We start from the raw sequence: 26787 nt of genomic DNA, 5'->3' as shown, positions 1-26787 counted from the left end.
CACCTGCATACCCATGTTTATTGCAGCGCTATTCACAATAGCCAAGTTATGGAAACAATCAAGATGCCCCACTATTGATGAATGGATCAAGAAAATGTGGTACTTGTACAAAGTGGAAGTTTACTCAGCCATGAAGAAGAATGAAATCTTATCATTTTCAGGTAAATGGCGAACATAATTCTAAGCGAGGTCACCCAGGCTCAAAAGACCAAAAATCATAAGTTCTCCCTCATATTCAGACTTTAGATCTAGTTCAAATGCAGCAATGTGGTTGAACTTGGATCACATCACAAGGGGAGAGCACATACGGGAGGTATGGGGATAGGTAGAAAACCCAAAACATGGAAGCGTTTGATGTCCCCACTGCAGAGGTACTAATACAGAAACCTTAAGGTGACAGAGGTCAACATGAGAATGGGATCAGTAACCAATGTAAAGATCAGTTAGAGATGAATCAACATGGGTTGTAACACATGTGTACATGAAAGCAATGCTAGGAATATTTCTGTATAGCTATCCTTAACTCCATTAGCAAAAACGCTTTGTTTTCCTTATTATGCTTTCATCTTTTCTTCAACAAAATTAATGATAAGGGCAGAACAGGATTTGCCTGGAACTGGGGAAGGGGTTGGGGGTTAGGGAAGAGAAATGACCCAAACAATGTATGCAAATGTGAATAAAGAAAAAAGATATCCCATCACTAATGTTTTCCCGAGGCAAGACTAATAAGGGTGACAGTTGAACTGACATCTTTCTTTTCCTTCTAGTGCCTTTGCCAACTAAGTGAATTGCAGCATATTTTGTAGTTTATATTTGTTAATTATTTGTAAAAAGTTTAGCTTCTGATTTATTTTATTCTTTCTGTTTATAGGTCAGAAAAGAAAATATTGTCCCTTCCTAAGGAATTTGCTAAACTCATAAAGATTAATATTGAAGTTGTATAAATATGCTTTCAGTAATTTTCTGTTTTTCTTCAAATTACTTACACATATATGAGGCAACAAGCTTGTGAATACTGGGAAAGGAGATAGGGAAGGGAATAGCTGTAACCCAGTTGTGGAGTTGCCTCTTTCAGCCTTATTAGTATTAATATAATTTTAAAAATACAAAAGTGATGCACTGAGAAACTCCTTTCAACAGCTACTTAAATACTGATAAATACTGATAAAATACTGACAAAAAATAGTATAGTGTGTGGGGGGGTAATTGTGAAAGGATGGGGTGAATGAAGGAGATTAAGATGAGGGTATATGGCAGATGGATTTCTTATATGAAATAGAATAAAGGAACCCCTTGTAATTTCTTTAAGTGGGATGGGGAGGGGGGCCGATGGGGAGAGATAGTGGGTGTAACCTAACTAATGTACAATATGTGCCTATTTGGAATTTTTACACCAAATTCCCCCTGTATGGCAAATATATCCTAATAAAAAATAAAGTTACATAATTAAGGAAAGAATGATTTTTTTTCCTATATAATTAAAAGAAAACAACAAAGAAAAACTTCATAATGAACTCTTAGTGCTTAAAGATAGTACATAATAATTGTGATGAAAATCAAACCCACAATTTCAGCAGGGACAAACTAGGAACATCTGATGTCATGCTATTTGTTATATAGGATTTGCCTTTGCTCTTCATTTTATATCTGGTCTTCTCATTTCTTTGTTTATTTCTATTTCCTTCAGTTTTTTCTCTTGTAGGCTGTATTTTTCTAGTTCTATTATTTCATATCTATGAAGAAATGTTGAACCTATTTTAATCTCCTCTTTGATTCTCAACCCTTTATATAATAGGTCAACATGTTTTCATATAAAGTACTAGATACTAAATATTTTAGTTTGTTGGGGTCATATGGTCTCTGTTGCTAATTCTGCCAGCATGCTATGAATGTGTTTATGGACAATACGTAGATGAGTCTATTTATGTATATCTGTACTGAATAAGAAACTGGTGGTATGTTGGATTTAGCTCCCAGAGCAAATTTTCTGCCCGTGCACTAGACCTTTGCATTAAAACCTTCCTGAGAACAGGAATTTTTTTTCTTTTTATTTACTGTTGAAATACCAGACTATGCATGTCACATAGATATTTGATTGGTATTTGAATCCATTGAACATATTCTTAAAAGAAAACCTCTGGCCAGATGTTATTCAATATGGAAAAATAACTGAAACCAATACCTTACCTAGTAAATTACAACATGCTTAATATTTATGGGAAATTGTTTAAAATGATGAGATTTCCAGGGTTAACTTCTGGATAAACTTTTATATAATGAAATACTCTTTACTATTTTTAAATTGCATACAGTCTCAAATAATTTTAAGGCATTGATTTCAAACCTTAATCATATTTTAGTTAAAGATCTCATTAACTAATAGTCTGCTATTTTGTCTTTGAGTCTGTTCACTTTATGGAATATTTTCACCTTGATGGGTTAGTATAATCCACTAGTGTCCAGTTGCTTGATGTTATTTTCTTTCAAACTAATGTTAGTGTGTGACCATCTTTATACTTCAACACATTACAAAATAAAAAAACAATCAAAAATTAGAAAACAGAGCTGACAACTACCTTGTGGAATATCTGGTATATGCAATTGCACTTCAGCAAGCTACTTTTGCCAGCAGGGCTTTATAAAGGTGCACCTGGTCTCTCATGAACACTTACCATACAGCAAGAGACAATAGGGCCACAGTAACCTCTTGTCTATTTTGTGTATGAAATATAAATAGAACAGAGCAAATAAGGAAAAACAGTCCCACAGCTAGAAGGCAACTTTAAAGAAAAATGATGCTCATGGCTGCCCTGGCAGTAGCTGGCAAAGCAGTTTTTATAAAACATATTTAATGTTTACAACCACTTGGAGGCTAGGGAAGGAGAAATACTTTAAAAATACATTTAATGTTTTGAACTACTCTGTGGCTGAGAAGCAACTTCGGCTAGAATATATTTAATGCTTAGAGTCATTTGGCAGTTTAGGAAAAAGAAACTTCTTGTTAATTTTTAACATTTATTGCTGATCAGTGACTGCTAAAGCAACAATCAATACAGCGTGTTTTATGTTTAGGGACACATTGTGCTGCTGCTAAAACAATTCATATGCTTCTCTCAAGGCTGTAGAGAAATTGTCAATAGCATTCCCTTTGCAACTGCACCACTAATAAAAACATACGAATCAAACAGAGGAATAAAATGCTCCCTGAACACACAGTCCTAATGTCCTATGACCCTGAAAATAGTTCTGCCTGGCTTGTGCCATGAACACTTCATGTCTGACACAGGCGGGATCATCAGGCCCTGCTCAGTTTCATCAAATGTGTTAAAGCCACTCAGCAGATTGTGAAGCAAAAGTGTAATCTGATAATTGGTGTTTTTTACAAATCAACAGCTTGTCTCCACACATCAAGATAAAAGTGTCTTCTACACCAAAGAAAACCTAAATTGGAATATAGAGTCTATTAGGTTTTTAAATATACTTGATTCAGATTGTAGAAAGGATAATCATAATATGAGCTTCATGTGTCAAAAGGAAAGGCTATTTGAGAAAAGGGAAGATGGTAATTATCTGGAATTTCTGTACTTTAGGCTTTCACTGGCTAGTTTCCTGAGAATAATCGTCAAAATATTACTAGGACCCTTCTTCATTTACTGAGAAGGTTTTCCAGGGATTGTGGCAAATGATGTACCACTTCCAGTAACCCCGTGAATAAGGTATGCTTATTTCTTATTTTCAGATAAGGCTATCAATGAACAACCAGCAGAAATAAGCCATTCTAATACACAGAGTTAGGAAATGGTAGCAGTAATGTTTACACAGGGTCTGAACTCTTAACAAGTTAAACAGTTATGCACTATGGTAACTACATATGCTATTTCATGAGAAAGGAAGGCTAACTCAGAAAGTAGAAATAAGACTAGAATATAGATCTTATAGTTATTAGCAATTATTTTTGGGAAATGAATCTAATCAAATGGCTTTCTACATTGACCACCTGTTTCGTGAGTAATTCCTTCACACTGTGTATTGTTCACCTTTCTTAACAGAAATATCTATAGAGTCAATCTTGTGCTCATCTCACTCTTGTGCTCTTGGTACATCTGACATAAGAAACTGACCTCTTTAGTATGAGGTCCACAGAGCTTGATGAAATAAATATAAGCACCTTGTTTCCAGATGGATTTGATGCAGACTGTCAGTTTCTGGACATTGAACTGAAGCTATCCTAGGATCAAAGTTTGTCGGGGTGGGTCCTGGAAAAGGGAATACATATTGCATGAAAAAGCAACTTGAAACATGGAGCAAGGAGGTAGATCACAGTATGCTGACTCTAAGAGGGTCTCAGTGATCACAGCTTCATGGCATTCCTGCCTTATAGTAACTCTATCACCTTAGTGAAGGCTGTACTTCATAAAATACATGCAGAAGTGATGAAATGCCAGGAATTGATTAAGAAACTGTGTATTTATACACAATGGAATTTTATGCAGCCATGAAGAAGAATGAAATGTTATTCGCTGGTAAATGGATGGAATTGGAGAATATCATTCTGAGTGAGGTAAATGGATGAAGTTGGAGAACATCATTCTGAGTGAGGTTAAAAGACCAAAATCATATGTTCTCCCTCATATGTGGACATTAGGTCAAGGGGAAACACAACAAGGGGATTGGACTTTGATCACATGATAAAGCAAGAGCACACAAGGGAGGGGTGAGGATAGGTAAAACACTTAAAAAACTAGCTAGCATTTGTTGACCTCAATGTAGAGAAACTAAAGCAGATACTTTAAAGCAACTGAGGCCAATAGGAGAAGGGGACCAGAAACTACAATAAGTAGTTCAATAAGAATTAACTTAGAAGGTAACATACATGCACAGGAAATCAATGCGAGTCAACTCCCTGTATAGCTATCCTTATCTCAACTAGCAAAAACACTTGTTCCTTCCTATTATTGCTTATACTCTCTCTTCAGCAAAATTAGAGATAAGGGCAAAATAGTTTCTGCCGGGTAGCAAGGGGATAAGGGGGAGAGGGAAAGGGTAGGGAAGGGGGTTAGGGAGGGGATGGGGGAAGGGGGGAGAAATGACCCAAACATTGTATGCACCTATGAATAAAAGAAAAATTAAAAAGAAAAAAGAAACTGTAACTTTGATCAGAAGTGTTTCTCTCTTCTCTCTCTCTCTCTCTTTCTCTCTCAACTCTTCCAGGATGAAGTCATTTTGTGATGTGACAAAAAACATCATATTTGCAATTGTGGAAGAAGATTCCTACCTATCCCCAATTAAGCCTTTTGATCAGACCAAAACCTCAGCCAACAGCTCGGCTTCAACTTCCTGGCAATCATAAAGGTCCTCAGTTAAGACACTCCTAAATATTAATGTTCTGGTGAGGGTATGAATGCTTGTTGTTTTACACTACTAAGTATTTGACTTACGTCTTAGCAAATGATAGATAACTAATACACAACCTTCCTCATGTAACAAAAAAGAACATTATCAGTAATGAGAGTATCATCAAAATAATGTTTAAACAAATAGGATAACAATGATAAGATTATAGTAGAGCTTCTCCAATATTTCTGATAAAAATTTGTATCCTTAACTCATACATGAGGAAATCACACAAAATATTCTAAAAATTAACGAACCAAAAATCTTCAGAAATGTTTGGGTCATGCAAGACAGGTAAGGGTAGAAAAATTATTCTCAATAAAAAAACTAGATATCTAAATATTTATCTTCAAAATGTATTTAAAATCTTAAATGCAATGATTTTTGAACTAGAACTTTTTGTTTTACCTGACCTTATTGAAACAATTGGTAGTGTTTGAAATTGACCTAAGAATTAGAAGGTAAATTCCTATGTCTAATGATTGAGTTTTTGTTGTACAAAGAGAAAGCATATTGTGTAGAAAAGAGTCAACTTTCTGTCTCTAAACTCCTGACAAAGAATGTGCTAATAGGGCACAGAAAAAAATCCATTATAGTTTACCAGTTCTTACTTTGTAACTTGTGTACTCTCCATTGTTATGGATGGCTCATGGGATAAGAAAATATATCTATTTTATTGTTTCTTGTTTTTCCTCTCCAAGGCACTTCTGCAAGAGTAAGGAGGTGTGGACATTTAAATATATTTCTAAATTATAAGACTGATATAATGCAACAATGTTAAGCATTGTCACAGTCTTCACTATTTTCTTCCTGGAAACATATTATTTCAGGACAATAGTATAGAAAATGCCCTAGTCAACAATCTATTTAATATCATAGTCATGCCAAAAATTCCATTTTAGTTTTCATCTCCAAATATTATAGAAAACAATATAGAGTTTAGAGAAAAAAACCAAAAAAAGAATAAAAAGGAACACTTGTTATTTGTTTTTATTAAGCATTAGCCTAATTATCTTTCAGTGTACCGTGTTTTACTTAAACTTTTCTGTAAGATGGGGGATGTGATTCTAGATTATATTCCTCTGATTTACTTTAACCAGGAATCCTCTTCCTCACATTATATAATAATGTTATATAATTATATTATATATGATACAGTATAATTACAATAAGATATCATAACATAGACCTCTAATTCTTCGGAAGATCATCTAAGATTGCAAACTAAATTTAAGGATGCTAAGGATGTTTTAGCACCGGCTAAGCGAATCACATCAGAATAGTTCATTGTGATTATCTTTGCTCTAAAGTCATTTCTATTTTCTGTTTTTTCCCCCTTTGGTAATACTGTGGTTTGAGCTCAGGGCCTTGTACTGGCTAGGCTATCACTTGGGTCATGTTCCCACACCCTCAACCATTTTTTTCATTAGGCTTTTTTCAAATAAAGTCTCACTTTCCACCCCTCACCCCTGTCCAGCCTAACCATTTACAGTTAGGCTATAAATAGTTATCCTATTTAAAGTTTCCTATCCTCCTATTTACAATTTCCATATAGCTGGAATGACATGACAGGTGCATAGCATCCTATCCAGCTTTATTGCTTGAGAATCTGTCTTGCTATCCTTTTGTACCACCTCTGTCTCTGAACCTTTATCATCCCAATCTCCACCTTCCAAGTAGTTGGAACGACAGGCAATTACCACTGTGCCTGAAACCTACTTTCTTATACATAGGCATTAATAAGTTTCCATATAGAAAAAAATACCCTATAATGTCTGGTTAAGCACATTAAAGGATTTAAGTCCCTAATGTTAGATCATGTGATATCTTCCTACTGCTTAAGAAATGTAAATTTTCATACATAAATCATGACTTATAATTGACAACTCCTAAAACCTGTCATAGACAGCTGATTATTAATAATTTAATCAATTGCCTGAAAATGACTCTGCTCAGGCAGAGGAAGATACCAGTGTGAATATGGATTTAAACACTTGAAACCTGTCAGCATCCAGGGAAAGTAACTTAAACTGCACACTCTTCTGATGCATGATCATCAGATATTAAAGCGTGCACATTACTATAATTCATTGTGCTGCTAGTGATCTTAAAGAATTAAGAGCACATTCATAAAGTCCAAATTTGTCTCCAAGGAGTAGCTTTGAGTTGGGGAATATCTGGATCATTAAGTAATTTCCTTAGGTCAAAGCAAAAGCATTTTATCTCTGATTATTACTTCCATGACATATTAGATATAGCAGAAGTTAGTAAAAGAGTGACCTTTCTCTTAAACAATTCATAGATCCACTAGAATTCTCTTCGTTTTTAGGGAATTAAGTGGATTCTACAGTATTATACGACTTAAATGTTGAAGTCTCAACCTAATATGCTCTCCATTATTCTCTTTTTCTACATTTATTTTCTTTGTAATTGTCACTCTAGTTAATTTTTACTGTAGGTATGTTTGAGCATCATATTTTAGAGTATATAATCCATTATAGCTAAATCAATATTTGTATTATCAACTTTCTTTCATACTTCTCCATCTTCTGTTTTAAATTACAAAATGAACTATTTCCTTACATGTATTTTTAAATTAGACAATTCTTTCCTTTCACTGAAAATAAAATAGCCACATTCTCAATTATTGGAAAGGAAAAGTTAATCATAAATTATTTCTCAAATATAGATATCTATAATACACTGTTACAGCAACAGCTACATTTTCAATATACATTGCAAATTTTCATTAGGCCTTCACAAAAATTATTTTAATGTTCTAAGAAAAATGACATAGAGGAAAGACTGCTTAAATTGGGTGAGAGAAAAGAAAGTAAGGAAAAAAATCTGTTCTTAGGTTATTAGAGCACTGAAACATTTTCATCTGGTAAGAAGGGTATACTTAAGAAATGACTTCAGGTGCTGAAAGAACATTTAGCAAACATAAATTCTGGCTTGCTTTTAGTTGTTGGATAGTTTTAGGTTGGTTATGAAAAAAGCACAAGCAACAGATGCCACAAATTAACTGATTCTTCAATGTTTTGGTTTTTGTGTGTATAGGTGGGATTGTGAGGAAGGACAAAACCAACAGATGGTAGATGGTAGATATTTTACTTTTGATATTTGCTTCATATGTGGTCTTTTACTACTTCATGTCCATTTGAAAAAAGACCAGTAAGTCGATATACTCCCGGAATACCTTGGCTAGCTCATAGCATGTAATATGATTTCAGATTCAAAAGAAACATTCTTCTGTTATAAAAACAAAAAGCTAGAAAGATGCATCAAAATCAATTTAAGTATGAACTGTAATCTGGAATCCATTGGAATACCAATGCAAACCTTCAATAATGGCACATGAGAGCACCATTTGAAAACCTATGTTTCCGCAGAGCTCCCCAATATCTCATAATAGCGTAGTAAATCATGTTTCTCACTTACCTATCTTTTCCCTGAATTTCCAGATTAATTTTTTTCTTTGGGCACTAGCTACAGATTTCTTATATAAAGACTTCAACTATGTACCTTAGTCATTAACCTAATCAGCATGGTAAGTTCATTAATTATATGTCTAACATAACAGAACTTTTTAATACTGTAGAGATATGCATGTGTTTAAGGATGTTGTTTGGTCAAAATGAATTACTGAGAATTCTAAAGTCATGTTGTTATTTCTCATTTACACAAAGTAGGTCATCTACTCAATAGCATTGTCTTCTTAAAAGAGTTTTTGTCAAAGCATATTACCTTTATTTTTCTCCCACTGGAAAATCAAGGCACAATTAAAAATATAGCCTCACACATTTTCTAGGATTTCTTTCTAAGACTTGATTCTTTCCAATTGTACTTCTAAATCCCTAGCAATCATTACACTACACAAAAAGGCAATTTAAAGTGTGTAAGAGTAAGAATAAGAGACTGGCAGCCTGGACTATGCACATTAAATTTGATATCTAAGTGAACTGCTTTCAGGTGGTTTCTCAGATCATGGGGAGACTATGATCATGGGATACCTAATAAGGTCATATACAAAGTTTCAAGTGATTTTGTACTAAATCCATGTGGCAATGTCTCCAGCACTAGCCTGTGTCTGCTCTTGAGGAAGCATGCACAATCTTCATTGCATGTCCTGGGAATTGTACGGGCAACAGGGGCCCTCTGAGATACATTGGGCTTAACAACGTTAGCACTGTGTTACCCACAAGAAAATTATATAATTTTAAATGCCATTCAAGTTAGAATTCTGAATTAACTGAATCTTACAGTACACATTATCACAGTTTGTAAAATGTGAATCTATCTCAAATTTAAGTTCTTAATGATTTGCTGTGTACACATGTATGTAAATGGAAAACTGAGACCTCCTGAAACTATTCCAGGAATGTTGTGGGGGGTAGTGAGTAAAGGAGAGGGGTGGAGAGGAGGAATTCAAGTATGATATATTTGCTATATTGTAAGAGCTCTTGTAAATGCTACAATGTACCTCTAGTATAACAATTAAAAAGTACTATTACCTAAAGAAAAAAAATAAAATTAAAATTAAAAAATGATACCACTGCAGTCTAAATAAGTTCATGCTAATTGCTTTACGATGTTATTTCCTTTTGATTCTATAGCATAATCACTATGGAATATTTATATCCAGAAAGGAAACAGTTTTGTACTTCTGGAATTTCCATAACAATCCACAAAGAATGCAAGATACCCCTTTATGCACCATTTCTAATTTAGATATAATACACATATTGGATATTTTATTTTGTGGTAAGAATTACTATATATTTTTCAGTGGTTTGTTCTATTTATCTTCAGTACTGCATAGGAGTCTGGAAATGTAATGACAATTTCAAACAAAATAATTTCATACTGTAATAATAAAGAAATGCTGTGAATTCAAGAAAATCAACACATTGAAATCACAAAGAATATTATAAATTCTAATGGCTATCTTTATAAAGAAGCAGTACACTTAAAAAGTTGAGAAAGTAAATGAAAATATTGTACAGTTCAAGAACAATCTTTTGTTATAAATAAGATGCTTGCTTTGCCTACTCACCAACAGGAGACATCTCTGGAACACTAGCAACGTAAGGTCCATCCAAAAACTTTGGCTCATTATCATTAATATCCTGCACTTTGATGATGAATTCTGATTCAGGCTCCAAGGGTTTCCTGGTTTCTATGTCCACAGCCTGAGCACGAAGGGTGTAGAAAGGTTTTTCTTCTCTATCCAGGCTTCTTATTGCATGAATATCCCCCGTGGTTTCATCAATAGTGAAAACGGTGCCAGCACCATCTCCTGAGAGGGTATATTTAACAGTGCCCTCTCCCTTGTCCAGGTCAGAGTGGAGCTTTGAGGAGGAGCAGGGGAAGAAGAAGAGGAGGAGGAAGAGGGAGAGAGGGAGAGAGAGAGAGAGAGAGAGAGAGAGAATCATTAAAGGAAAGTGGCCATATTTTAAAAGTTATACTTCATTACAATTTTTTCGATGAAATATGTCAAATTAAAACCTCATGCTTTTTTATTTTTTCTAATTTTTATTATAACAAATTAATTTAATTGATTTAAATTGAAACTAATACAAATTTAAATTCACAGAACATTTGAAATGTCCACATTGACAACATATCTGTCTAAACAGTCTACTATTTAACTTTCAATTTTCTTTCTTTATCAAATAGATATAACACATATCCATCTTCTCGGTGTCTCATTTTTTAGTCCATCCTATTTCTTAGGGAAATTTGAGTACAGCTCCCAAGTACACCAACAGGAACAGAGTTAATCTGAAATTTTCTCTTTAGTTCTTTTGCATCCTTTTAAGGATACAATTTTCATAAATTGAAATGGCACACTTCTTAAGAATAGCTATTGTTTCATTTCAAATGATCATTGCATAAAAATAAGTTAGGCAATAAAGAGCAATTCACAAGCCTTCCAAATGATGTGGAAATGGAAATGAAGGATCTGAAGTAAATAGGATGATACGATTTTAAAAATTAAAAAAAACACTGAGCATTTTTAGTTTGAAAGGAGAGAACTTTTAGCTATATAGAGTAAAGCATCTGATTGTAACACACTATGTTTGAATGAGTTATCAAAATTAGTCTAATGATTGGTAGAATTGGAGATTGTCCTTCAAGATTTGGAGAAAAATGACTTCTAACTATGTCTATGTGGAAAGTATTCATTCTTCATAATCTAGAAGCATTTGAATTTAATTAATTTCTTAGGAAATTCAACACATATGTAGTTCACTGTATTGTAGCCTGGAATTAGGTACACAAAAATGTCAACAAGGGAGAGAATTAAAGAAATGAGAAATTATCTTCACAATACTGTAGGTCATCCTTGTTCAAAGCAAAATTCCAGAATAAATGGAATGTGAACATAAGCTAGTAGTCTGTAAATCATCCAAGAATAAGTATATGCAATAAATATATTAAAATACTACATTATATACTGTTTTATTAAAATAGATTTTATAAGTAATATAAACTAAAAATATATTTTAATAAATAATATATATTACTTTTCATTCAGATGCAGTCTAAAATGTCTTAAATCATTCTTGCTCAACTGGAATAGTCATCTGAGTTCATTCCCCAACTTTCATGTTTAAAATTTCATCTCAGTCAATAGATCATGCAAAGGAAAAATGTTAAACTCTCATGAATCATAACCATTGGGCTGTGCCTTAAAATTTCCATAAAAGCACTGCTCTCTTGCAAAAATTTGGTTGTGAGTGAGTTTTTCAATGTTTCAACACACAAAATTGCTTTGAAATATTTTAAATTATATCATCTTTTTTGCAAATAAACTTTCTTTCATTACTTCTAACAATTTCCAGAGAAAAATGCATATTATATATGAGCTGAACCTTAGCTACACCTTTACTGTTCAAACTCAGCCATTTGGTTTAAGTTTGGTAAAGCAACATCTTTCAAATTAATGTAAGATGAATTTATTAATTTTGTGAACTTGTATTTACTTCAAAATTTACTCTGGAAGAATGTTTGCACTAAAATATAAGCAAGCATAAGGATTTTTACCTGGTCAAGGAGTTAGAGAATAAGGAAACAATAAGAGGTCATACAATTTATAACAGCCTTAAATTTTTTTTATATATTTTACTTAAATATGAAGAAAATGCTAGCAATAATACAAGAAAGTATTTTTCCCCTCCTAATTTTTTTTTCAAACTGCTGTATAACAGAAAACTTCAAGCGTAAAATCAAGCTGGAGATAAATGTTCTTTGAATTTAGGGATTTCAAATTACAAATTTCAACCATACTATTAGAGATATTCATTGCAGTGAGTATTGCTTTTGCTTTCAAATTTGTTTGGATATGTGACAGGCAAAAGCTCAATGCAATAGGAATGACTTCATAGACTGGATCCATTTCTCCAAGAGTTTAAGGAATGTGTACTAAGACATTAGGAATGAAGCACAAATTCTAAGTAGGTTTTCATAATGTGATCTAAATAGAGTGAACAAAATAAATAAAGTGTCATTAGGTAAAATCAAAACTGTTTTCTTTCAAACTGGCAGAAGAATACAAAAGCAGATGTTTATCCAAAACCCACATTAATTTTATTTGCTGCTACTCTTCAATCTATTATTCCTTCTAATTTAAAAATGAATTTTGCAGAGATTAAGCTTCAGAAATAATATGTGAAAATATGCTAAAGCTTTGAGCTAAAAATTGCATTGATGAATGTAAAACTCTTAAAAGGATTACAGTTTTTATAGTGGTTGGCTGCATGATAATACCTTAAAAGAGGTCACAGCATTGACAGTCAATATTTAAAATTAGTTACTTAGTGATGATTGATTCAGGCACAGGGGTGTCTTATATAAGGTATGTATGATTTTTCACTTTCAATTCTGGCATTAAATAAATGATGATGACCTAATGCTGGATATTATAAATTTTTTCTTAGTTAAAAATAAAATAATTTGAAATAGAAAATGATATAGAGATGAAAAACACTATCATCCTCCCATGTAGGGATAACTTTTCATCAAATTTATAGTTTAGTTATATACATATACACATATAAAAAACTGAAAAGCTGAAAATATACAAGTATATATTTTCTATGCACACATATATGCATTTCTCTCATTCTACATACTTACTTGATTAAAAATACCTGACCTGCAATTTTTACAATAACTAAATGGATAATCATTTTCAGTATCATTTGAACTTCTTCAACATTGCTTTTCAGTGTTTGCATTGTATCACTCAATGAAGTTGAGTGATTTAATGGGCATTATTTATTCTTTCATAAACAAAGTGGTGAATGTGTGTAGTGTATGAGTGTGTATGTGCATGTTTGCATGTTTGCATGTTTCCTTTTTTAAATTTCCTTTAAAAAGCAGCAACTATGAACACTACAAAAAATAATTTTTATGAACCTTAAGCAATGGAATTTTTATGTTTCCAGAAATTGATCATTACATCATTTTCTCCAATTTCTCAGTGATGAAGTTTAGGCTTGTGAAACTATTTTTGTGTCATTTCAATCAAGAAGAAAGGAAAACTATGGCAGCTCTATTCTATGCCTCCTTTCTTCTTTGGGTGGTTTTAATTGGAAGAAAACTCATAAGAAATAATTTTAAATAGTCCTTTAAGATACATAAGCAGCAAGCTAATAAATGCATGAAAGTGAATGTATTTTTCTTTATAACATTTTAAAAATAACATCTAGAAACTATCTTATTCCAAATATTAAAAATAAGCTGTTTATATGTAAGTGCTGACTGCATTCACTGACTGAAGCAGAGAGCTCCAATAATATTATATTTTAGTATTGACACTTAAAATAAAATTTCCCCCAGAAACAGAGTTCCATAAATGATGGATGTAGAAATAGACCCTGTCCAGGCAGTTGTTTTGTGGAAGTGATGGTGTTATTTTCTGATGTGTTCCAAGTCATCTCAGATGGTGCGTGAAAATGAGATGCCAAGAGCAGCTTAAAAAAGATACTGAGGACTAGCTCTGGAGTGTAAGCAAATCTTGTATTCACTGCTTCAAAGTTTTGAGAAAGCTAATCTAAACTTAAATGTTTACTAGCATCTCTCTGGTTAAATTTTAGTAACTGCTGCACAAAAATGACTTTGTTCTTATTTTCTGTGGGTTGAAAAGTGCACATAGTATGGAAAAAAAGCTTTTATATCTCAATGTCCAGCAGCGCTTTTATTTTCGTTTGCCATTTACCATGACAGGGGTTGTTTATGAGGAATAGAGTGAGTGTGGGGTGTGGCAGAAGAAATTTCTGGTATGAAAAAGACTATTTTCCTGAGAAAGCAAAAGAAAAATTGTGCTTAACAAGTACTAACGTTGATTCATATGTAAGTATGGCATTTTTACATGAGTGCAATACGTATGCATGCTATAGAAACATCACAGAATTCCAGTTCACTTCTAAATGTAACCATTAGCAAAAAATATGCATATTTACATATCTTCTGGATCCCAGAGTTTAACATATTTGCTGGAGGGAGATGGAGAATAGCAACACTGGACAGATTTCTGGTATGGCTCTTATTAGATAACATGGTGATTGTGACAAGGGTAAAGATTGGAACAACAATACAAAACAGTTTGAAAGAATTCTATGAAAAATAATTTTAGTGTTCTTTTTCATTTTTGAAATGATATTTAAAACCTTGTTAGGTTTGCTTCATTAAATGATTGCTGATTTGTAAATTGACCCCTGTGTTCCAAATTCCTTTCATCGTATTTCTCCTTTGCCAGTCATCTTAACCTCTGGGGTGGGTTTAGGGGGGGTTGTAAGTTGGTTTTGGAGAATAAATTGTATTAAATTACGGAAAATTCATAAAACAGAGAAAATATCACATTAAGTTCATTACCTACAAAATTTCTGTTTTGGTGTCTAGCCCCTGAAATTACTAAAAATATCTTCATAGGCTCTGTGGTTCACCGTGTATGTCTTTGAAACCTGTTCTTTAGAAAGATTACATTTTATATATTTTCCATATAAATAAATTTGAATTTATTATATCCATCTAAATTAATCACAGCCATTGTAATCAGAGTAAAGCACGAAATTGCTTTATGTTAACTGCATACTCTCCTGGTAACCTGGCAAAAATTACATTTTAATTGTATTTGTTGGTCTTATAAAAAATAAATGTATGAAGCTAGACACAGTGACTCAAACCTATAATCCTAATTACTCAGAGGACTGAGATCAGAAAGATGTTAGTTCAAGGCCTGCCTGGGTGAAAAGTTTAAGCCACCACATCTCAACTACTAGCGTGGCCAAATAGCATGCACCTGTCATCCTAGCTATGTGGAAGGTTAAGATTAAGAGGATCGTGGTGGTAGGCTAGCCTTGGCAAAAAAGAGACTCCAATTTCAATGGAAAAAAAATGGTAATGGTGGTGTGCACCTATCATCTTTACCTTTGGGAAGCACAAAATAGAAAGATCATAGTCCAGGAAGTCCTGGCAAAAAGCAAGACATTATCTCAAAAGTAAGTAGATCAAGAAGTATAATGGCATAGCTCAAGGGTTAGAACACCTGCCTAGCAAGCATGAAGCCCTGAGTTCAAAGCCCAGTATTGCCAAAGAAAACCCCAAAACACCAAAAACATCAATTAAATGATTAGATATTATACTAGTTCTTTAATTTTCAATTTAAATGTATTTGTTTACTTGCATACATATACCTCCTCTTTTTTCCAGTTAAATTATAATACTACTTATTTTATGTTATCAGTGAAAAGCTATTCTAAATAGTACTGTGAATCCTTATTTCTCAATTCTGTTCAATCACGAATTTATCTGTGGTTCTTCATTTCCTAAGGTCATAATATTAATACCTTTACCCTTCTCCACTCATCTCCCTTTCTTCCCCCCAGTTTCTGCCATTTATGTCTACAGGATCTATCCTGAATGCTTATGAGTTTTGTTGCTCTTGTAAGTATCCTCTGAGTGTTAATTTTATGTATCAACTTGATTGGGGCATAGGGGATCCAGAGATTTGGTCAAATATTAATTTCAGTGTGTCTGTGAGGAATTTACTGAATAATATTAGCATTCCAACAATCACAGTAGATGGAATGTGTAGGTAGGTGTCTTTCCCTCATGTGAGTGGGCCACATCCAATTAGTTAAGACTCTGACTAGAACCAAGTGCTTACCCTTCTGTGAGTAAAGGGAAATTGCCTGACTGCCTGCCTGCCTGCCGGCCTTTAAGTTGGAACATTGGCACATCTTTTCTTGTTTTATATTTTTCTTGCCTTTGGACTCAAACTGAAACTTCAAGTATTCCTAGGTCTTGAGCCTGCCCATATTCATACTGACTAGAAATATGCCATTAGCTCTGCTGGGCTCCCAGATTGCTAACAGCATGTATTGGTGCTAGTCAGCATCCATAATGTGTAAGCCAATTTTGTATAATAAATAACTTCACATGATTTTTTATATCCTCATCTCTACCCACATTACTGCTATATCTAGCTAAACATACTATTGATTTTACTTCTCCAGGGAACTCTTACTAACACATGAGTTTTCCAATGTTTGTTTGTCAGGTGATTCTGAAAAGTTTTTAAAGTATCAAACAGTGTTAATGATAATTCCCATAAGGTAGATATTTTTGTCTCATCAGAAAATAATTTAAAATATGTGTGCAATTACTGTATTTTATACTTTAATGCAGGACTTTTCTGTAGTATTCTTTTGGTTCATTTGTTTTTATTATTTGATTTTTCCATACCCTTAAGCTCATCCCACTTTTCAGGACCAATATCAATTTCTTTCTCCGTAATCTAAAGAACAACTACTATTATTTTGGTGAGGGTGGGCAGATTGGGGTTTGAACTGAGAATTTCACACTTACAAAGCAGATGCTCTACCATTTGAACCACAATTCCAGTCCATTTTGTTTGGTTATTTTGTAGATGAGATCTTGTAAATTATGTGCCCAGGCTGACCTCAAACCATGACTTGCCAAATCTCAGCCTGCAAGTAGCTAGGATTACAGCCATGAGTCTTTGAGTCCAGGAGATAGCTGATGACTCTTCATTCTCTGCTTGCATTATAATAATAACAAATAATAAATAATCTAATTTGGAGTTGTGAATTTTCGAGGTAAATATATTGATTAGTTTTATCCTAATGTGTTCTGATCATTGCTTTTAATTTGAGATACAGCATTGAGAAGGTCTACAATATAGCAATAGGAGCATATCTTTAATTCTTTCCAGATTGTCTGCAAAGTAATTTGTTTTGTAACAATGATTTCTTTTTTTTTTAATTGATGGTCACTTAGGCCTGTACTTTATTAATTTCCACAATAGGTGAGAGAAATTCTGTACACAGACTATCACTTAATCTTTCCTTCTTACTTTATGTGTCTTATTCCTTTTCTCTGTAATAAATGCCAATTCTGGGTCTTTTTTAGAACTGTCCCTTCTTGCTGGAGACTTGTCAACTTACACTCTCACATCCAGCTTCTGTTTATTTTTTGGTAATTCTGAACTTGATTTCAGGATTTTGTGCTTGTTAGAAATGTTCTCCATCACTTGAGTTCTACCGAGGCCTTTTTTGTGTTATTTTTCCAGTAGGATATCATAATTCTGCTTAGAAGTTGGCACTGGACTGGGATTCTCTCACCAATCAGAATTAACCTCAGAGCCAGAATTATAGGCACACACCAACACAACCTGATTGTTTGTTGAGATAAGGTCTTGCTAAGGGTTTGCCCAGATGGCCTTTCATGCTACCCTCCTGATCTCAACCTCCCAAGTAACATGGATACCATGTGTGCAACACCACACCTTCCCCTGCATCTGGGTTCTTGAGTTTTCTTCACCAGTCACCAGTCTTTTACCCACTAATCATTTTACAGAAATTGGCTGTCTTTTCTTATCACTGACACAATCCATGAGGATTATAGTTGATAGTTTTGTTTCTGTACTATAAACTACTGGCAGTCCCAAGAGAGTAGTTTTCTTTTATCAAAATTTTATTAAAGGAATATTCAAAACAATAAAAAAGTATAATACAATGAAAAACTAAATTCATAATATCTAGATTAAATAATAATTGATATTTGTTGTGTTTGTTTTATTCATGGATAATTTAAAAAAATTGAGACCATCATTAACAATAAATATCCATAGTTAAGCTCTGATTCTTGAAAATAAGGGTTTTTTTCTTTTAGAAAATTAATTATAATGCCTATCACAATTTAATAACTTACCATTATTCAGCGTTCCCCACTTTTTTATCCAAGTATGTTTTGTTATTATTTTTTACTTTTTCTGCCTATGATCCCTGAAAGTTTCAAATTTTGCATTTGAATCCTTTACATTCTTTAAGTATGAAAGGGTTGCACATTTAAGTATTAACTGATTTATCATCATATTTTTTAGGTAAATAGGTCTTTTTGAATTTTCTATAACAAGAAGGTTCATTATGCATCTTTTAAGTATTAATCTATTTCATCATTTTTCTTCTTTTATGTCAGAACATATATAGGAAAAAGTGGTGACATACAATCTGTCCAATTAAAGTAGACATTATAACAAGAACTAACACCTTCAGTTGAAGGTACTGCTCAGTGGAACAGTGAAGAAAGAGTCACCTTTTGACATTCATTTCTCTACACACATATACAGAGGTAAGGAAAATTTCCTTGTACAGGATGCCCTTAGGGAATGTTGGTCTAATAATTGCAAATAAGTGGTGATATTCATTGCTAGTTTTAAAATGTATGATTATAGAGGATTTAAATGGTTTGATTACATAGTTCAACAGTTACTGCTTGAGGTTTAAAGTAATATTGTGTTTCATTTATATGCAAGATTCACACAGATAAACTGGCCAAAATCAGTATAAGAAAATTTATGCAAAATTTTTTGGCAGAAATAATTTCATTACATACAAGGAATTTTGCTCTGCTTTTCCACTGTATAAAATACTGAATGTTTCCTTTTTTGGAAATTTCTTGGTTTCATGTTGGTATGTGTTCTGTCCTCAGGAACATCGTAGTGTTATTATAATGGCTTAAAAACCATTAGTTTGCATTCAAGATTTCATTTATAGGTAAAAGAAGACCAGATCCAAATATGATCTGTAACTCTGCTTGAGGGATGTTATAGGTGGAAATATTTAACCTTCTATTTAGAAAAGTAGAAATCCATTTCAAAAAGCCCTCACCTCCCCAGAAGTGCTAAAGAAGAAAGAAGAGCGAATGCTATTTGCAGTGCTGAGGAGCAATGGAAGCTGGTTTGTCAGTACGTACTGTTCCTCTGGTTCAAGAAAAAATATATTATGCGCCCCACACTTTATTTCATCTTTTTACCCTGGAATTTTGGGTGAAGGGTTGCATCTGAGAGGTAGCATAACTATTTTCTGGGGTTGCTATATTTCACAATGTTAATTCATTTTGATTATAACCTACCATTTGAGAGTGCCACTCTATATTTATAGGAACTTCTGAAAAAACTACAGAGGTCACTGACTTGGTGCCAGAATTTCAGAGAAAAATTGTAGAGAAGATTAATTTGTTTATATTTACAAAGCTGTAAAACATTTTTGACAAAACCAGGGTTTGAGTAGTGAAATATCTCCAGTAAACAAAATATTTTTATTGAAATGTCAGTTGTAGGTTCTGTTTTGAATTCAAATGGATTTTATGTATGTATGATTTCAAATAGTGTGATTATTGTTCACAACATTAGATAAATATATGTGATTTAATGTGGACTTAAAGTAAATGTCAATAATGGTCAGTTATAAGTATAGCAACACATTATTATTGTTAGATTTCTTTTTTCGGTGAGACTGGAGTTTGAACTCAGGGCTAAGCTTATCAAGCAGGTACTTGGAAAGTAGGCAATCTGCCACTTGAGCCACAGCTCCAACCATTACTACTAACTACCATTTTTTCGTATTATTACTTTCTTCTTTTATTTATTATCATCACTGGTGGTACTCGGGTTTTTACTTGGGACCTTGCAATGCTTGCTAGGTATGCATTTTTGTTACTAGTCCTTCCTGAATACTATGCACTGTTACACATACTAAATGCTTTGTTGAATTATTAGAATAATCAGTGATATGCTATTAAGACATATGATAATGGACCCTTTGAATTTAAATTGTATTGTTCCAAGTAGCAACTATAATTTTCAAGATCTTATTTGCTAAACTAATTTCTTTGCATATGCCTTTTTTCTTTTTTTTCCTTTATTATTGTGCTGGGTGGGGATACACTGTAGCATTTATAAAGATTTTTACAATGTATCAACTATATCATACTTGAATTCACACCCTCCACCACTCCCCTTTATCACCTCCTCCTCTGATTCATGGAATAGTTACAACAGGTACCATTATTGCATTTTCAGGCATCTGTAAAATTTTTTGCACTGTATTGACCCTCCTACCCCCTTTCTATGCCACTTCTCCCCTCCTACTGGTGCCAACCCTCCCCCTGAGCAGGACCTATTCTGGCTGTTCTCTGATTTCGCAGAAGAAAAAAACAAAAAGATTTAAAAAAACATTTCTGTTTGTTTAATTTAAAGGTAGTTATACAGGGAATAACTTTTTTATTATGCTGGGTAGGGGCACATTGTGGCATTTACAAAAGTTCTTGCAATACATTAAATATTTCATACTTGAATTTGTCCCCTCCACAATTCTCCTTTATCTTCTTCTCTCCCCCCATTCCTGGAAAAGTTTCAACAGGTGTCATTTTTCAATTCACATACATGTGTACACAGTATTTGCCCCATATGCACCCTGTCACTGCTTCCTCCACTTCCTACCCCCTCCTACTGTTTCCATTCTCCAGTCCCCAGGCAGGGCCTGTTTCATCCTCTTGATCCCAGATTTTGTAAAAGAAAAAAAATGACATTTTGTTTATTTAAGATGGCTACACAGAATTTTCCTTGTGACATTTCCATGTATATATGTATTATTACTTGAATTGGTTCATCTCCATTTTCCAACTTTCTACCTATGTAGGTAAGTGCACATCTTTACTCTGTTGTAAAATTAAATTTAATCTAATTATTTCTCTTAGTCTTTATTATTATTACATTGTTATTGTATTTTATATTTATGTTTTATTTCTTTCTCCATTTTAACCTTAATTTTTAAACTTTAAATAGAAATTCCTTCATTTATAATTTGAAGTTTCTTACTACATTAAATAAAAAATTATTTAGAAAATATAAGATTTCAAAATGAAAACTAAATCTGCTTAAAAACCTTGCATACTTTTGGTGCTTCCAAAATTTGCATAATTTATTAATAAGTAAAACTACATCTCATGAGAAACAGTTTAAATGTATTTGATTTATTCTCAATCTTTTAATTACACTATAGATCCAGTGACTTACATCCCAAATAATTAGGTCTATATTTTCTTTTTGTCAAAAAACTCTTAGTGAAATCTCTCCAAGACATTCTTTTTTTCCCCAGCAGGGACCGAGTGGGATGATGCTGAGTCTCAGGGCATCATTTGAAGGAGATAAAAATATAAAGTTGCAACTTTCTGGTTCTCTGCCTGTAACTTAGACGTTTGTTAGTCTTAGTTTCATAGGGACAGAAATTTTGTATCTTCAGCTTCTTGCACTTATTTCTTACTAATATTAAATAAGGAAAAGGAATATCTGCTCGGCATGACTCAACAACTTGGTCATCCTCATTGGGATTCTTTAGTAAGTTAAACAAGTTTTCTATCCATGCATTTGACATCCACTGGATGAGAAGAGCCTTGCTTTGTTACTGAATTATCTTCACGATTTCCTCAAGTACCTGGCAAAGAATTCTGCAACTTTGTTCAGTGCCAGCGATTACGAAGTGGCCCCTCCCGAGTACCATCGGAAAGCTGTGTGAACGCGCTGTCACTTGCGTTTGGATCTCTGTGAACACAGTTTTGTTCTTAGTCCTTCTCTTGTACAAATGATGTACTTTGAAGATGTTAGTGTGTAACAGAATTGATGTTTGTTTTGTTTGATTTTAAACAAAATAAAAGGGGTTCACTGCTAAAAAAAAAAAAATGAAATAATTATTACTTCAGAAAAAAGCATAAGCAGCTCATGAACTCTGTACAATGCATATAGTTTTTGCATTTAGTTCATTCAACAGAGATAATATTATTTCACATATTAATATCCAATGTATTGTTACCATTTCTTTCCCAAGTTGATGTACTAATTAATGGAAAGTCAAAAAGTTTCCTGTACAAAGACCTTTGCAACAAAATAACATAATTATTTTAATCAGAGTCAAATGGTCCAAAAATAGACCTAGAATTGTCTCCCCCCTCATAAAATACCATAATAGATTATTTTGGTTACTAGAATATGTCCATACCTAATAAATGTCAAAGTATGGATGGGATAGGTTTATAATATGGAAAAACATGCTGAATTTCATAATTTTCTGTGTATAACGACTCTGGAATATTACTGGAAATTCCAAATAGTACCAAAATATTCTTAGAAAATTAGGAGTTTAAAGAAAGTCAGGGGAAAAGCACTTACAAGATGTCAAGGCAAACAATGAAGAGTTATCAGAGAAAGAACAATAAAGGAGTAAAATTCAGAGAAACTGGAAAGACAGAAAGTTAGATAGAGATCAAAAGTATAGCTACAATATTGTCAAAATAACAATTATATAAGAATGCATAATGCTTTTCTTTTTGCACACACATTATGCCCAAATAAAACTTGAAAAATAAGACAAATATGTACTTTCTTCAATTTATTCAGAAAATCTTCCTTCAAAGCAGTTTGCCTAATTATTGTGACAGTGATTGAGTTCCTTAATATCAAGGGACCTTCTTCATTTAACCCAGATAATTAGTTTTCATCAGATGTAGATAGGATATTTGTTTCTTGACTAAAAGTGGGCAGTTGCTTTCCCCACCCACCAGTCTTCAGGTTGTTATAGATGCTGTCTTCTTGAACCATTTCCTCCTTCCATTGCATTCCTATAAGTTTAAAAAGGAAATGATTTCTCAGTTAAAAATAGTAAATTAAACTATGCTAAAATGTAGGAAATATTTGTAATGCCCACATTGCCTCACCACCAAGATGACCTGACCTTAAGGAATAGAGATGAAAATGACAGTGTTTCTTTTCCAATAAAATGAATTGCCAATATTATCAATCCTATCTATGGCTTCATTTTCCCCTTTAATGGATAATGACTTATTTGACAGAGGTTGTGTTCAATTCTTGTACTTAACAATAAAAGAGTTACATATTGATTTCAGTTCTCTTTGTTCAAACTTATTATTTCTCTGATGTACACTCTTTCCCTGCTCCTACTCAGTATTAATAATTCTTTCTATTATCTGTATCACACTTCTATCTGTGTCTAAATACATAACTCAAAGTTTATTTTCAACAGTATAAAGAAATAGGGACAATTAGACTATACTTAATGATTTCTCTGTTTCTACAGGATCAAATGCAGGAAACATGTTTCATGTTCAGTAATAGTTTAATAACTTTTAAATTAATAAAAGAATGAATGCATGCACATATACCTAGAAAATCTTTAAACTTCTTTTTACATTATTTGTGTTAGTAGACAGAGAAAACAAAAGATGGAATAATCTAAAATTCATGATCATAAGTACTAAATATTTGGGGTCTAGAATACCTAGGCCATTACTTATTGCCTCTCTCATTGTGTAAATTATAAGTTTTAGAATCTAAGAGATTGCATTTATGATCTATGGAGTATAATATTTATATCCCTCATTATGAGAATACTGTAGATAATTTGGCTTCATAACATTTGTTTCATTTCTTTGATTTCCTTTTCATCCAAATATGGCCAATTTAATAATATTTGTTCCCACTTAATTTAAATTCTATTAATACATACATGAAAGCTAATTGGGTTGATAATGATAAAAAAGCTATTAAGCTTTATTATTTTTCTAGGAAATTTTCTAATGGCTTTATGTATCTCAAACTACATTAGTACTCAAAGTTTTCCTATCAATCCAACCTTGCTATTATTATTATTTTGTTGTTACAGAAATCAAGTCAAAAGCCTGCTAGGTTGTCTCTAGGCACATTAGTAGAAGGATGTAGAGCCCATATCAAAGCATGTAGTATAATCTTCTATGTCTCATGACTAGCACTTTAACGAAATTAGTTCGTATTTAGTCTCAAAATATGATGTCTCTTTCAAAAAAATTTGTCTAGGGAGAGAAAGAAAAACAAAGACCAACAAATAGAAAACAAGATTTAAACCCTTTGGTCAGAGCATTGGGTTACCCATAGACGCATATTACCCATAAATTAGTTTTTCTTATTAATTTGTTCAAACACAACCAAATTTGTATTGTTAGGAATGGATTAATGAAAAAGGTTTCATTCAAAACGTCAAATTACCTATTAATAGTTATACCAGACACTAGACTAAATAACAAAACTCAATACTTCCTCCTACAGACAGAAATCGTGGCAAATTACATGGGTCACAGCAACAAAGATATTCATTGAACACGCTTTCATTTTTAAATTTTTGCCACTAAAATCACAATTTTCCTAAAAAAAAATTTAGATAAAGGTATGATATGGAATTTAAATAATGTCTTATTTAAAATAGAAAGTGATGTGTTTATTATGAGTATTAAAATGATTCTAGATGCATAAAACCAGTGATGTGTTTATAAGAAATATTCTTGATGATATTATTCCCTTATTTGGAATAATGAATAGTCAAGTAGAAATGTTAACTATTGTTATTGGTTAGAATATAATTCACACTTGCCTTAAAAACCTTTTAAGGAAATGTTAGTTTTTAAAGTTGTGTATTTTTTATACAATTTGTTTTGAAATATAACAAATCTATTTTCATCAAAAATGTAGTAGAATAACTTCATTTATTTGGAAAAATTGTGATGAGGATGTCTACCTTAATTCTCACAATGAATTAATAGCTATACAAAGAGATACATGTTTGTAAAGTGTATGCATGTTACAAACAAGAGAAGGAAGTAAGAGATATGATTTGCATTGTCTCACGTTCACATTTTTGCAACATGAATAAAAGGCCAAGTAGATATACATAATATAAAACAATGCTCTTTAGGACACAATCTGAAATTACAATGTCTGCTTATCTTCAAGGGTAGTTTGAAGGTGACCCATTTTCTGTAGCAACCATTACTATGGGGATTGCTTTTGTGTATTAAAGCAGGAAGCCACTTCACTGAAGTCTTTTATTTCTTTTCCTCATTCTATAGTAGCTACTTTAAAAGGAACTTGAAAGTATAATATCACAAAAGCAGAAAAAAATAAATCCAAGAGCTTAAACAGCTTGCTCTCTTTGTATAGTGAGTCAAGTTAGTTTTTGACAAATTTATTAGAAATTCATATCTCTGTCTTATGCCTTATAACTATATCATAAATATTATGTAATTTGCATGATAGCTTACACATACATATTAATTTTCTGCCAATAATTACTTTTTGACACAGTAAATGTAAAGTGATTAATCTTAATACTAAATTTCAATGCACTAATAAGAAATAGTAACTATTCAGAGTAAGAATTTCAGTAAGTTGCATCTTGTTTCTAAATACAGGTTATCTGGAGATTTTTTTCTAAAGCTTTCATTAGAAACACATTAAGGAAGAAATCATTCTCAGGGCTCATTTATTTCCCACTAGGGATAATAGGATTCCCAAGAAACCGTCAAAAAGCTAATAGTTCCATTTCGAGTTTAAAAGAACAAAATAACAAAGAAATTATAAAAGAAATCAGAAGCAATCATAGATGCTGTAGCTTTCATTGCTTTTAGCAAATGTGTAGTATTGTATGCTTGATGGAAATAAATTGATTTCAGGCTACTGCACTTTTAAAGTTAGGAGATTTTTTTTTAAATAGGGTATTCAGGATTATGAAAGCAGATGCTTAATTTGGCATTGATTGAGGTCATAAGTCATGGATAAGTCTTTAAAATTCAGTTGTTTTTTCAGAAGAAACTTTGTTATTAATGTTACCTTCAGAATTCATAAAATTTATGCAGTAGTATGTGTGTGTTTGTGCTTATAACACATTTTCTTAAAACTGACACATGAATGTTATTGATTATATATTTGTATTACTTCTAAGATTAAAAATAAATTACTCATCTCTTTCTACTGCATTTTACAATTTCTCTTTCTCCGTGGACCATGGTTGCTAATTAAAACAAAGTATAAGCAGAATTTCTGAGAGTAACCAAGTTCAATCATGCTTCATTTTATACTTATAGATGATGAAATTTGAGCCTATTCACTGCAATATTGAATCTGAATCACATCTCAATCTCAATTATGATTAAACAGCACCACACAGGGAAATAGGATTCTACAATATTCCTCAAAAC

The 26787-nt window shown here is 32.6% G+C and overlaps 1 protein-coding gene across 4 annotated transcripts in view; it reads right to left on the bottom strand.

Annotated features, from left to right (window-relative positions):
* The window catches only part of Cdh12 (cadherin 12), a 1151540-nt gene that overhangs the window by 239270 nt on the left and 885483 nt on the right, over positions 1-26787 (bottom strand). For all 4 annotated transcript variants that reach the window (XM_074077695.1, XM_074077693.1, XM_074077696.1 and 1 more), the window contains one exon: positions 10451-10745. In XM_074077695.1, the coding sequence (XP_073933796.1) occupies positions 10451-10745 (295 nt within the window). The remainder of the gene's footprint in view (positions 1-10450; positions 10746-26787) is intronic.

Source organism: Castor canadensis, chromosome 6 (assembly GCF_047511655.1).
Source record: "Castor canadensis chromosome 6, mCasCan1.hap1v2, whole genome shotgun sequence".
NCBI classification, from domain to species: Eukaryota; Metazoa; Chordata; class Mammalia; order Rodentia; family Castoridae; genus Castor; species Castor canadensis.
Note: the sequence above shows the minus strand (reverse complement) of the source record. Positions and strands in the feature narration are given on the sequence as shown.